Source organism: Myotis myotis, unplaced genomic scaffold, assembly GCF_014108235.1.
Source record: "Myotis myotis isolate mMyoMyo1 unplaced genomic scaffold, mMyoMyo1.p scaffold_m19_p_10, whole genome shotgun sequence".
NCBI lineage: Eukaryota > Metazoa > Chordata > Mammalia > Chiroptera > Vespertilionidae > Myotis > Myotis myotis.
This window is the reverse complement of record NW_023416314.1, coordinates 16,526,567-16,541,258: the sequence shown is the minus strand read 5'-3', so window position 1 is coordinate 16,541,258 and position 14,692 is coordinate 16,526,567. Positions and strand designations below refer to the sequence as shown.

The 14,692-nt window shown below is 37.5% G+C and overlaps 1 protein-coding gene across 1 annotated transcript in view; it reads left to right on the top strand.

The window, feature by feature from the left end:
* CFAP300 (cilia and flagella associated protein 300) overlaps nt 1-8,984 on the top strand; it is a 33,025-nt gene extending 24,041 nt beyond the window's left edge. The window contains exons 5-7 of the mRNA XM_036324601.1: nt 917-1,089; nt 6,213-6,279; nt 7,089-8,984. Of these exons, the coding sequence (XP_036180494.1) occupies nt 917-1,089; nt 6,213-6,279; nt 7,089-7,217 (369 nt within the window). The 3' untranslated portion in view covers nt 7,218-8,984. The remainder of the gene's footprint in view (nt 1-916; nt 1,090-6,212; nt 6,280-7,088) is intronic.
* Nucleotides 8,985-14,692: the final 5,708 nt, after the last annotated feature.

Below are 14,692 nucleotides of genomic sequence, written 5' to 3'. Positions count from 1 at the left end.
TGCTACTAGACAGTGATTGTTGTATAACTTATGTTTCCCTCTTTTATCTGTATGGTGGTGTTAAGTGTACTAGTATGTATGATATTTATAGCTTTTCTCCATTTAGAGTTTCTTATGTGTATTTGTTTTCTCTTCCCATTTTATTTCTTGGTAAGAGTTTTTAAAATCTTTTATTATGTTTATCTAATTTTATCTATATTTTACTGTTAGGTATTTACCGTACTTTAAAAAGTATTTGGGATATAAACAATTTAATAAAATAAATATATGTTATAGCATACATTCATCACCTTGTTCATGTCCACCACAGTCAACAAATTAATCAATTGCCTGTAATGCCCAATGGTATAAAAAAATCCCCAACATCAGACCTAGTCAAACTATTTTCTGAAAGAGAGCAGGAAAGGGAGAGGTGGTTATGAGGCTCTAATTACCTGAATAGTTCAAAATGGAGTAACTGGGGGGGTAAGGAAAGTAGTGACCCAAACACCGGAAGGTGAGAGGACATAGAAAATGACCATTGTGTTTAGCCTCCATAGAAGCAAAGACTATAGACCTAATTCGATGGAGAAACTTCTCCTTTTATTTGTGCTCCAGTTGTTTCTAAATAAGATTTTCTTTGACTCAACACTAAATTGCAACAGCACTAAAACAATTACTGAAGATACAAACTAGAACAAAGAAATAAAGTAGAAGAGAAGGTTTAGATTTAGATTTATTTCTTTCATTGAAGGTCAGTACCTAAGGATAAAATGGGGGTGGAAACCAGCTGCAAGTCTCTCAGATCACTCTCGCCAGTTGCCTAGGGATTGGTTATTAAAATAGGACTAAGATGATATAAATTGAAACTTGCAAAAACATAACAATTAGAACCTCAAATTACGTTACATTAAGATGAATTTCTCATCTTACATAGGTTTTGCTAGTGGAAGACTCAGAAAAATATGAAATATTCAGCCAACCAGATAGAGAAGAGTTCCTGTTTTGTCTTTTCAAACATCTTTGCCTTGGTGGAGCCCTTTGTCAATATGAGGATATGATTAATCCATATCTGGAAACAACAAAGCTTATCTATAAGGATCTAGTAAGGTAATGTTGCTAGATTACGATATGTAAACCTCTAGTTAATAGAACAAATTATTTGTTAAACTATGGTGGGATTACCCAGCATCTGTTTGTGGTCCTATTAGTAATCAAAGTAAATAAAAATGGCACCACCCTAACCTCCTCATAGCCTCCTCCTCTTCCAAGCTAGAAAATGTCTTGATTTCTCTGTCCCTTTTTTTAAAAAATATTTTTTTAATTGATTTCAAAGAGGAAGGAAGAGGGAGAGAGAGAGAAACACCAATGATGAGAGAGAATCATTGATCAGCTGCCCCAGCTGGAATTGAACCCCGGACCCTTGAGTCTGCAGGCTGATGCTCTATCCACTGAGACAGACTAGCTAGGGCTCCCTGTCCCTCTTTTAGTACTCAGTCCCCTCATTCTTCACCTGCCTCTTGTTTCCTCATTCAGACCTGTTACCCGCTCCATTCCTCATTAGCAACTGCCATCTTCCAGGTCTCCTCCTTTACCCCAGGCCTCCTATTAAATCTCAAGAGAACAGAAGATCCCTCAGGATGTTTGAATTTGCTTGACTAATAGTTTAAAAAATTACCTTTGTAATTTTTGGAAGAATTTTCATCGAAGTGTAATCTTTACTTTTTAAACTAATCCCAAATCCCAATTTGTTTTAAGTATTCTAGGTGTGTTTTTTTCTTTATGAAGATCAAATGCGGATAAAAACTTTATATCTTTTATTTATATTTTAATTTTAAATAAAATGAAAGTTCTTTGGTTGGGTTTTTCACTGATAAAGATATTGGATCATCTTTATAGGCAAAGGGGATAGGAACAAGTGAAACAAAGGGCCCCAGAGTTTAGCTATAAAAGTTACTTTACCAGAAAAAAAAAAACAGAATTTACTTCTATCAAACTCCTGATTGTTACTTAAACTCAACACCTCAGTTTTCTTATCTACTTCATGTGTCATATAGCTATACAAAAAACTACACGATTTAGCTATTTTATTTTAGTTAATTTCTGACATATGGTTTTAAAAACAAAAATATTTCTATAAATGATCTCTGAAAAAAAAAATGATCTCTGATTTTTATGAAAAAGTCATTAAAGGTTGCTGGATGAGATATATTCGAAACAGAATTTCAGAAAAAGCACACACATACTTACATCAAACATTCTGTTCTTACCATTTGCAGTTCATGAAAACTTGCAAGACCACTTCTAGCACTCCCTGTGGACACTTCTCATTATACCTAGACATACACACACCCCACTGCCACCACAGTGTGTGGTTTCTCAGCAGCCACATGAACCTGTGGAATTCCTCACTACCATGCACTGTGGAGGAGGAAATTCTATTAGAGATATTTGAAATAGAAGTAACTTTAGAACCTAAACATTGAAGAAACTTCTGTTTTCTCCTACATTCCCTTCCCTGGGTTCTTATTTGCAATTCTCTTCTATACTCTTTGGGTGCTAAAAAAAAAAGTATGCCTCAAAGACTAATTAAATGAGTAGCCAAAATTCATGACATCTTACAGACAAATATAAATTGAGTCCATGGAATCACTTAATCAGGCAGCCAGTAAGTGTTAATATTGTGCACAGAACTCTGCCAAACTCTAAGCTTCAGAGTCTTTAGAACCTAAAGAGACTACAAAAGGAGCATCAGATAGTCCTTGACCTTAAGGAAATTACAACAAACTAACATTAAATAATAGTAATGTAAATTGTTTAAAATCTTTTATAAGTAAAATTTTTATATAATCAAATGTTCAATTAATTATAGGCAAGTGTTAATAGCATTTTATACTTTATACATGCTCCAGAAATTCAAAAGAGGAAATTGTCAGTGTCAGCAGTCAGGGAAGTCTTGAATCAAATGGAGCCCATGAGAGCCAGCGAAGAGGAGGGCAGCCTATTCCCAGCGCAGGGGAGATGCACACAAGTCCTCATGGTGGGGGAGGTGGGGAAGGCGCCCAGCCCAATTAGAGCCAATAGAGGGCTGATCCTCAGAAATTAGCCCAAATGATATCAATAAGAAATCATTCATTTATTATTTTATTTCTAGACCCTTACATAGTTTTTAAAAGAACTATATGGGTCCTGGCCTGGTAGCTCAATTGATTAGAGTATCATCCTAATACGCCAAGTTTGCAGGTTCAACCCCTGGTCAGGGCACATATAATGCTTAATTAAGTGAAACAACAAATTGAGATTTCTCTCTTCCTCCCTCTTCTCTCTCTCTCTCCCTCTCCCTTCCTCTCTTGAACTTATATACATATATGCGTAGCCCATGGCCAGACAATAATGCTGAGAAGTCTGGGGAGGGGAAGGGAGCAGGGTGGAGGGGGTCAGTGGGAGTTAAAGGGGGATATCTATAATACTTCAACAATAAGGATAAATTTTAAAGATAATAAAATAAAATTAATTAAGAATGTTTAGAAAACTCTCCCACCATTTAAAAAAATGAAAAGAGCAATATGGAAATTATGTCCCAGCATCCGTCAAAACCATTGTTATCTGGAGAGTGAGTTAGTGATTGCTAACACCTGATACAATGCAATTATTAGTGGCATACCTGAAATCACTAATTAATATCACTTTACATTTCCTTTTATTTTTTTCTTAAGAGACATCAGATGGATGTTACTGTACTTGACCTATAAAATTAGAAACTTATGAGATATTTTAAAGTAATAGCAATATAGGATTAGAGGTAATAAAATGGAGTAATTGATTTATTTCTGTTAGGAACCAACTTTTAATGTATAAATCATAGTTTCTTTTTTAAATAATACACTTAGAGGTCCTGGCTAAGTAGCTCAGTTGGTTAGAGCATTGTCCTGATACACCAGGGTTGTGAGTTCAATCCCTGGTCAGGGCACATACAAGAATCAACCAGTGAGTGCATAAATAAGTGGAACAACAAATTGATGTTTTTTTCTCTCTCTCTCCCCCCTTCTCCTTTCCCCTCTCTAAAATCAATAATTATTTTTTTAAAAGAAATGTGGACTTTTTAAAAACACACTTATGGTACATGTTAATATGTGTTAAGTGGTTGTTAAATGAAGTATCAAATACTAAATTTTCCTCTAAGTTTATTTGATAAGCACGAACTTTTACAGGGTGTTTTTTTTAGATTTTTTTAAATTGAGGGGTAATTTCCATACACTAAAGTGAACAAATCACAATGTACATACAGGTTGGTGAATTTTTATATATGTTTACATTCATATAAACACCTTCAGATCAATATTTAAAATTTTAAAAATAAAATTAGATGTAACTGTAGATAGGTTCTGTATTTTGATCTGGTTGATTGTGTAGTGTATACACGTGTTTTATATGTAACTGTTATAGCCCAGAATTTTAAATGTACTCTTCAACTTTTAAAAAGTATATCTTGGCCATTAGGTAAATAAAGAAAATTACCTCAATCCATGTCATATAAATATATGGAAATCAGTTTAATTACATGAATCCTGGGTTTAAGTCAGAATGAAATGTTTTAGAAGTGAAAACAGCCTAAGAATCTTGAACCCTGAAATGTCTTAGGTCTGGCCATTCCCAATAGCTGCACAGGCTCAAACACAAACACACACACACACACACACACACACACACACACACGCACACACACACCCTCACCCTCCCACAAAGTCCACCCTCTTCCTCCTTTCTCTCTTCTCCCATTACTTTTACATAAGTAGCAAAGGAGAAGCAGTGCTTTCACCTGATAAAGTGAAGAGGCGGGATAGCTCCTTTAAATTTAGCCTACACATCACATCTGAGTAATACCCTTGATGCGTATGTAAGGATAGAATAAACAGGTGAGGTGTAGAAAGAGAGAACTGGACTCTGTGTCAACTAGATTCTATTCCCAGAAATACCACTTTTAGTTGGAATGTCTTAAATACATCATTTAACTTTTCTAGTACTATCTATAATAATAACAGCGTAATATGCTAATTAGACCAGATGACCTTCCAGACGAAGCTGGGGCTGTGAGGGAAGCCTGGGCCCCAGGTGCCAGAGGGAAGCTGGTGCTGGCAGCCGGGGGAAGGAAGGCCTACACTTGCACGTATTTCGTGCATAGGGCCTCTAGTTGTTTATAAAATTGGTGAAGTGATGCCTACCTCACTGAGTTGTCTGATCTTTATGAGGTAAATTATATAAAGGTATTTTGCAGATTATAAAGCATTATAAATATAACCCATATATATATTTACATGTAGATATCTATCTGTAGTTTATTTCCTCTATCCTCAGTTTGCATTCTGACTATATATTGGTAATGTTTTGTGGAGAGTATAACTGAAAGACAGTTACTGAGAGGGAATGCTTTTTTAAATTTATTTTTTATATATTTTTATTGATTTCAGAGAGGAAGAGAGAGGGAGGGAGGGGGAGAGAGAGAGAGAGAGGGAAAAAGAGAGAGAGAGAGAGAGAGAGAGAGAGGAACATCCATGATGAGAGAGAATCATTGATCAGCTGCCTCCAGCATGCCCCCCACTGGGGATTGAGCCCATAATCCAGGCATATGCCCTTGACCAGAACTGAACTCAGGACACTTTAGTCCACAGGCCAACACTCCATCCACTGAGCCAAACTGGCCAGGGCTGCTTTTAATATTATATAATTTAGTAATACATAATTTAACTAATAGCTTCCATATACATTATCTTACTTAATTCTCCTATAATCCTAAAAGGAACCATAGTATGCCTCATTTACATATGAGAAAATTAAGGTTCAGAAATATTAATCTTGACCAAAGTGAAATAACATCAGTGGCAGAACTGGCATTTGTGTTTAAGTTGTGTAGTTAATGTGTATTTATCTACCCTTCCAGTTCTCTATGCTTCAATCTTTTACCAATTCTCATTTTTCCAATAATTGTCTCTGGCCTTGGAGTCATGTCGTTTGAATCTCAGATTGGCCCCAGCCTTCTAAATTCAGATTTTTGCAATTCCAACTCAGTTGACTTTGCATCACCCTTGAATGAAACCGCAGCTGCCACTCTCTTTAAATCACTTTAGTTGGATGTTATATATTTCCATATTACATATGATTAAGAACACCTGAATACTAAATGCATTATGCCAATGCTCATTATATTTAAAATGTATCTTTCTCCCTTATTTTAGTGTTCGAAAGCATCCTCAAACCAAGGAAATACAAATTACCTCTTTCATCTTTAAAGTTACAGCATATGTAAGTGGAGAGGAAATTTACTACCAATGAATTTAATTACTTGCTATTAACAGGGTTGTTACAACTGGAGTTAGCAGTTAGGGCTATGTTATGCCTATGAAAAAAGATGATGATATTTAGCTTTTTGTTAAATTTAAGGTATGCTTTTATTTGGAGAACAGTATGAACTTTTCTCCCTACCTTCCTTTCTGTTGTACATGTCTAATAATAGTCCTTAGTAAGAGCTAAATCTGTGACTCATGGGAAGTAAATCATAGTTCTCTGTCAAACCACAACTTATAGGTCAAATAAGTAAGAATGCCATGAATGTCTTTGTGCCACAGAGTTGGATGCTTGAGTTTTAGTAGCATACAAAATATTACTGACACGTCTCAGTGTCTTCATTCGATCAGTTCAGTGTTTATTGAGTGTTCACTGTGCTGGGTAGGTGCTTTTTATTGATAAACACAAGAAATACAGTCCCTCATGGTACATATGAACCATGTTTTAAAAGAAAACAAAGATGGAAGAAAATTGCAAAATGGAAATTTTAGCAATATTAGCACTTTATAAGAACTTTTTCAAAAGAGGGATTTCTTTTTAGACTACAAATTCCTTAAGGTAAAAAATTATGCATGTTTGTGTAGTAATGAACATATGTATTGTTAGCATAGTAGACTGTTGATATTTCTTAAAAAGTACTTAACTGCCAGTTTATTGTCAAAGATTTAATGTTTCATGACATTTTAACAGAAAATATATTAGCTAAATATGTTGACTATTATTTGAATACTGTTGTGTACTAAATAATTTAAGTTTATCTTTTTCAGGATTCTGATGGTGTGTGCTACCCTTCAAGAAAAAGTCACGAACAGACATTTTCTTACTTTATTGTGGATCCTATCATACGTCATGTTCATGTTTTATACCACTGTTATGGCGTGGGAGAAATGTCTTAGTAGTATTCTTTCAGATAATCTATATTTACTATATTTTTATTTACCAATTTTTATTTTAGTACTTACTTATAGATAAGCAATTACTTTGCAAGGTAATTAAAGTAAAATGTAAAGAACCCACTTAGAGCAGAAGCAAATGCCAAGATGCTTTTCTTTTTTTTTAATATGTTTATATTGATTTTAGAGAGAGAAAGGGAAAGGGGGAAATAGAAACATTGGCTGCCTCCTGCACATCCCCTACTGGGGATTGAGCCGCAATCTGGGCATGTGCCCTGACCGGGAATCAAACTGGCAACCTCTCTGTGCATGGGAGAATGCTCAACCAACATGCTTTTCTTTAAATTTGTCTTTTAAAAAGCTAACATAGGAAACAGACTCTATCCCTAACATAGTCTATACCAATGCATTTGGGAAATTTTTATAGACGTTACAAAGAACTAAAACTCTAGTTAATATTTGTTGCATTCGAATTCAAGCGAGTCCTTAATTTTCCATGTATTTTATTTTAGAAGCTAATTAATTCCTGATTGAAATTGTGGAAGAAACTTAAACATCTCTACCATGTATCATTAATATGAATTATTAGCTTTTTAAATTTGAATTTTATTTAATTACACTTCTACATTGTATAAAGATTTATATCTCAAGGGCTGTCAAAAATATAACAGTTTCTTTGCTTCATTTGTCCCACTTAAAATCCTCAATTAAAAAAGAATGTTCTGAAAGTAATTGTAAACTCTTTTAGCACATAATAATTAAAATTGCAGCTGCCCACCGCTAGTACAAGATCAGCATGGAAACATAGAGAGTTGCCCTGATGGTATTATTAAGTTGGCAAAAGAATAAAGAACAGGTCTCTTAGTACTGTTTCCTCATTACATTCATAACATGAATATCTAACTTAGATGTTTTTTAATGGAAAAAGTAATTGACACAAAATGTTGAGACTTTAAGGAGAGGCAAGTTTGGAATATTTGTTTCTATGTTGTAGGGATAAGGATGATAATCTTGGATTTGAACTTGTGGATATACCTGGAAGGCAACTGGCAAGCTGGGTATAGAGGTCAGGAAAGAAAGTTTAGCTTTTAATACCTCGCACAGTGGCTTGGCACGTTAATAATTTATTGAGTGAGTATTTTCCAGATATGTTAAAAATATCCATAGATTTTTTTAAAAATCATATAAAAGACATAAAATCAAGAACTAAAATGCCTACTTGCTACCAGTCTGGCTGCCTGCCACACAGGCCCCCTACAATCTGGGGACCCTCTCTTTATCAATCAGTTAGTCAATCAGTTATTTTTGAGTACCAATTTCATGCAAGGCACTGTGCTATTTACTTTGAGGAAATACACACTCCCTATAAACTTTGTAGAGAAGGTCATCTGTAAGAGTATGTCTGTGAACAGTGATTGTTACATGAATTCAGAGATGGAAAAGACCACTATGAACTCGGCCTGGGAAGGGCTTGGTCTGGCTTCTACAAAAGAATGCATGGGGTTCCAGCACCTGGCAAGGAGAGCAGGCCAGCCGAGTAGAGGAGCATGCTGTGGCAGAGTGCCCTGAGCCTCGCTCTCGATGAAAGTTCGGAGGCAGAAGATGGGGACTGATGCGGAGGAGCTGCCGATATTCTCTCTCTGCTTTAAAGGGGGAGGTGAATACACCTTTGAAGGAAGATCAGTCCATTTTTTTGGGAAAATAATTTTAATGACCTATCTGTGATTATGCAGGTTTTTGTATTAAGAGGTAGTAATAAAGACTTTGGGGTAGCCAAATTGCCTGGATTCTTTCTTCTGCCATTACTTGCTGTGTGACCAAGCTAGTTAAGACCTTTCTGTGCCTTAGTTGCCTTTTCTATAAAAGGGGAAATTAATAGGACTCCTGCATAGATTATTGTGAAAATTACATATAGACTAGTATACACACACACACACACACACACACACACACACACACACACACACACATATATATATATATATATATATATATATATATATATATATATATATATCTTAGAATGGTGCCAAGCACATGGTTTAAGTGTTCATGAATTGTGGCTTTTTTCATTCTCTGTTGAAGAAATATGAAAAAATCTGGCCAAAACCGGTTTGGCTCAGTGGATAGAGCGTCGGCCTGCGGACTGAAAGGTCCCAGGTTCGATTCCGGTCAAGGGCATGTACCTGGGTTGCGGGCACATCCCCAGTGGGAGATGTGCAGGAGGCAGCTGATCGATGTTTCTCTCTCATCGATGTTTCTAACTCTCTATCTCTCTCCTTTCCTCTCTGTAAAAAATCAATAAAATATATTTAAAAAAAAAAAAAGAAAAAAGAAAAAATCTGGAGCTAAGCAGCAAAATAATGTAAAAAGCTGTCTTCCTTAAGGTCAGAATTGCTTTTCTTAAGATTATTATTATTGATTAATCCTCACCCAAGGATGTTTTTTCCATTGATTTTTAGAGAGAGTGGAGGGGTGGAAGGGAGGGAGAGAGAGAGAAACATCAATGTGAAAGAGACACATTCATTTATTGGTTGCTCCCACATGCGCCCCCCTCCCCCCTTCACTGGGGCCAGAGATCAAACCTGCAACCCTTGCCCTTGACTGGGAATCGAATCCAAGACCCCTTGGTGGACAGGCTGAAGCTCTAATCACTGAGTCATGCCAGCTAGGGCAAGATTATTATTTATAATTTTATTTATTTCAAAGAGGAAGGGAGAGGGGGAGAGAGAAACATTAATGATGAAAGAGAATCATTCATTGGGTGCCTCCCGCAAGCCCCCACTGGAGATCAAGCCACAATCCTGGCATGTGCCCTGACCAGGAATCACACAGTGACCTTCTGGTTCATAGGTCAACATTAAAACACTGATCCCACAGGCAAGGCTTATTTTATTATTAATTTGACTAGATAGAGTTTAAGAGATGGGAGCACTTTTTCCCTCTTTCTCTGAGCCCCAGAGAAGATAGAGGACCTAAGCTTGGATTCTAGTTGTTTCTTTGGCAGCATTTTGCACACTTAGAATTATTTTCTCAACTATTTGTAATTATTTAATGTCTTGTCATGAAAACAGCAACTGTGTCTATTTGGTCCCCCCTGGTATCCTCAATCCCTAGCATATTGCCTGGCACTTAACTGACACTGAATCTGTGTTCCCTGAGCGACACAGTCCACGTGACGGGCGTGTGACTCAGGTGTGGAGACTGAGGGAGCAGGGAAGAGTGGTGAATATGGTCACAGGGCGTCAGTAGTACAGTAGGTCCACTCGTTATCCCTAAGCCTGTGCAAAATTGTGCACACCGGTATAACCTGGATGGAGCTGTACTGTGTGGAATCAGACCAGCAGCCTGGGACAAATTATCCTTGGAGAACAGCAGCAGCCTTAGAAGCCAGCTTTAAAGAGCACGCTGTGCCGAAACCGGTTTGGTTCAGTGGATAGAGCATCAGCCTGTGGATTGAAGGGTCCCCGGTTCGATTCCAGTCAAGGGCATGTACCTGGGTTGCGGGCACATCCCCAGTAGGAGATGTGTAGGAGGCAGCTAATCAATGTTTCTAACTATCTCTCTCCCTCTCTGTAAAAAAATCAATAAAATATATTTTAAAAAAAACACGCTGTGATCAACTGAGGATAGGGTAGTATTCTGGAGTGAGAAACTGACCACGATGACATGTGACAACACAATGGTTTTCTGGGACTTGACAGCATTTTTTCAGAAATTCTAAAAATGACAAGAAGAGAAGGCTTACGGAATTATAATGTGGACATTCAAACAATGGATTCAGGATGAGAACTGGGGACACTTAGGTCTGTCTCATGAGCAAAAAAATAGGCAGAAGAACACAAGGTGATTTTTGGGGGGACATGAGTACATCTGATGCGTTGGGACTGAGGAGTCCTGTTCAGGAGTTCTGGGTAATAACACAGAGAAGACAGATTAATGGGGAACCGGTCACTGAGGGCTGTGGGTACAAAGCTAAGAAATGTAAATCTTTTAAATAGATGACATATAGCAGTCATTAAAGACTTTGGAGCAGGGTGGTAGCATCATGAAAGTGATACTCTGGAAAGATCAGTCTGGCAGTGATGAATTGGGGTAAGGAAAGTCCAAAGTCCAAAGATCAAACAGAAGATTATAGTAGTTGTCAAAGCACAGAACTGACGGATCTAAGTTCATAGCAATGGAAACCCTTTTTGGGATCATGAAGTATGTGACAATGGAATGCAGATTAGAAAAAAATGAAATATGGGCCCCAGAAAGGCTAGCAGCTGGGTGAATTATGAAGTGCTGGGTATTTGAGGTAGTGAGGACTGGGAAGTGGGAACTGTGGTAGGAAGATGTGGTCAGAGTGGGGAAATCCCTCGTCCTGCCTTTTGTTCCTGTCCCAGGCCACGCTCGACCAACCTTGGTCCTTACAACTTTGAAAACCTAGGTCTGAAGTTTCTAAAAACTGACTGGAAGTTTCTTAGGAAAACTATTGATCCTGAAGGCTTCTTAGTCATCCAATTAATCAGCAAGTATTCATTCATTCTTCCACAGATGTTTATTGATTACTTACTGTGTGCTGGGCATTTCTAGGCACTGCACGTACAGCAATGAACAAAACAGACAAAACTTTCTATATTTGGAAGTTTACATTCTAGTGCTCATAATAGTGGTAGGTGCAATGAGAGAAATACCCAATTACTCCTATGAAACTTGAAGTTTTTATTGGAGACATGACACACATTTTTAAATATTTTTCAATCTGATGGGTGTGAAATGATACTTATTTTCTTAATTACTCTGACTTTTTATATAAAATAGAGCATTGCCCTAACCGGTTTGGCTCAGTGGGTAGAGCATCAGCCTGTGGACTCAGTGGTCCCAGGTTCGATTCTGGTCAAGGGCATGTACCTTAGTTGCGGGCACATCCCCGGTAGGGAGTGTGCAGGAGGCAGCTATCGATATTTCTCTCTCATCAATGTTTCTAGCTCTCTTCTCTCCCTCTCCCTCTTCCTTCCTCTCTGTAAAAAAATCAATAAAATATATATATTTTTAAAAATAGAGCATTATTTTATGTATTTTTACAAACGTGTATTGATTCTGATGGGTAATTTCAGGGTTGGGAACCACTGCTCTACTCTACTTTTTTTCTTGTTTAAAAAAAAAGAGTGGGGAGAAAGAATACATGAAACGCAAAAACCAAAGGAAAGAATAAAAGACAGGGAAGTATGCTGTCTCTTACTGTAAAAGCTGCATTAATTAGTACTAAAAGCTGCATTTAGGGCCACATTTAGCAGTGTCCAACTGGCAAACTCTAGCAGCCGGAATACCTGATATCCTCTAATGTAAGCCTTCAATCTCCTGACTTGGCACACAAGTTAAAGTCCATTCAAATAGGCTGGCTAGCCTGGGTTTCAATAAGGCTGAAACTTACCATTCCTGTTTATCTTGTCTTTTTTCTCTTGTAAAGAGAGAAAAAATGTCACTGAGCTTTAGCAAACACCAAGCATCTAAATTATTTTTCATTACTAGAAAGGTGTGTGAGAGAAATAGTAGAATGGAAAGCACCTATAGCAATATAAATAGACTTTTATTCAATCAATTTTTTTTATCAACTGGCACCCTTCTATGCCCTTAACATATTGTAGAATAAAACACGTATTCTTAAAATACTTTGTACATATAAAATAAGGTGAAATATAGCATTGCCGTTCTGAGGGATCCAGAGTGATCAGTCAAGGGTGATCCACAATGAAAGGCTTCCTTGAGAAGGGAATGAAAGTACACCTTAAAAGAAGCAGCAGTCATGGATTGGCTGAGGGGAGGAAATGTTTCCAGGCAGAGGGAATGTTCCTCGCTAGTAGTGTGGAGGTAGGAAAGGCATGTGGTATTACAAGCTGTCTTGAATACAGCAGCAGATATGCCTAGAAAAGTAGATCATTCCACTAATGTCTACTGTGTCTAGTAAATGGAGACCATCTGGACATCATCTCTGGCTAAGAATCCTTCATATACTTGAATGTAATTATTAAGTCTTCCCACAGTCATTTGTCTAAACAACCCCACATCTTTAGCCTTTACTCAATGTTTTGTTTCTCGGTTCTTTAATCATCTTCTTCAGTCTGCTAAGTCCTCTCCAAGTACCGCATGTTCTCCGGTTGTCAGTGTCATAATATATGCTACCTACTGTCCAAAAAGTCATTTATACACAATTGATTACAATTTGTGAGGGTCATTATTTACGCAATTTCTGTGTATCAGGTGTATAATTTAACATTCATTAGAACTGTATCTTGTTTTAGGAAGTCAAAAGTTAAACTCTTAAAATGTACATCTGAATTTGTTGTGCTGAATTAGAATAACAGCATTTTAGAACTAAAAGGCACAGGAGATCACTTAGTTCAACTCTCTTTTTTACACAAGAACTTGGGGTCTTCAGAGGTTTTTCTGCTCTGTCTAATACAATAGTCACTAGCCGTATATGAAATAGAAAATTCTATTCCTTAGTCACACTAGCCACTTCAAGTGCTCAGTAGCTACACATGTGGCTAGTAGTTCTGGTTTTAAACAGCACAGATATAGATCATCCCTTCCCCCATCACAGAAAGTTTTATTGGGCAGCACGGGGTTAAATGACTTGCCCAAAGCCATAAAGCTCTTAGAACGAGAACTTCCAGTTCCTGGTCCAGAGATCCCACCATACCTTTTTTAAAAGGCAAAATATGATAGACGACTTACCCTATCTGCAGCATTGAAGTTTTTGTACAAAGCATTGTGCTAGGCGTGGATCCTGACCCCAACAAGGTTTTAAGAACATTACTTTAGGTGGGTTGCTGCCTATATAGAAATTCCTGCAGTTTTGAGTTGGAGAGGAAGGGTGAAAATGGCACTTGAGGGGAATGGGTGTAGAATCATAGAAGATTGATGGGAGTGGGAAAGACCGGATGGAGCCTGGGAGACCAGCCAGGAATTGAGGTGTGAGCTGAAAAGTGTCTGATGCCTCTGGGAAGGTCAGAAGGACTGGAGACATTTCAGTAAACAAACCCATCTCCCCCCAACCCCTGACACACACACCCCCCCACACACACACACACATTTACATACATATATGCATTAAATAGCTGGAGACCAGAAGGGAGATGTAACTAAAACAACCTGCCACAACCTATATACTAGTAGGCAGCAACCCACTTAAAGTAATTCGGTAACATTCACATTTTTAACATGACATGTGGCACACACACAAATTTTTTTTGTTCTTATTATTTTTAATGTTTTTATTGATTTCAGAGATAGGAAGGGAGAGGGAGAGAGGATCATCAATCGGCTGCCTCCTGCACGCCCCCTACTGGGGATTGAGCCAGAAACCCAGGCATGTGCCCTGACCAGGTTCATGGGTCCATGCTCTACCACTAAGCCACACCCACTGGACACAAAAAATGTTTTTAAAACCATTACGTTAAAAACTATCTCTTAAGAATACATCAACCTCT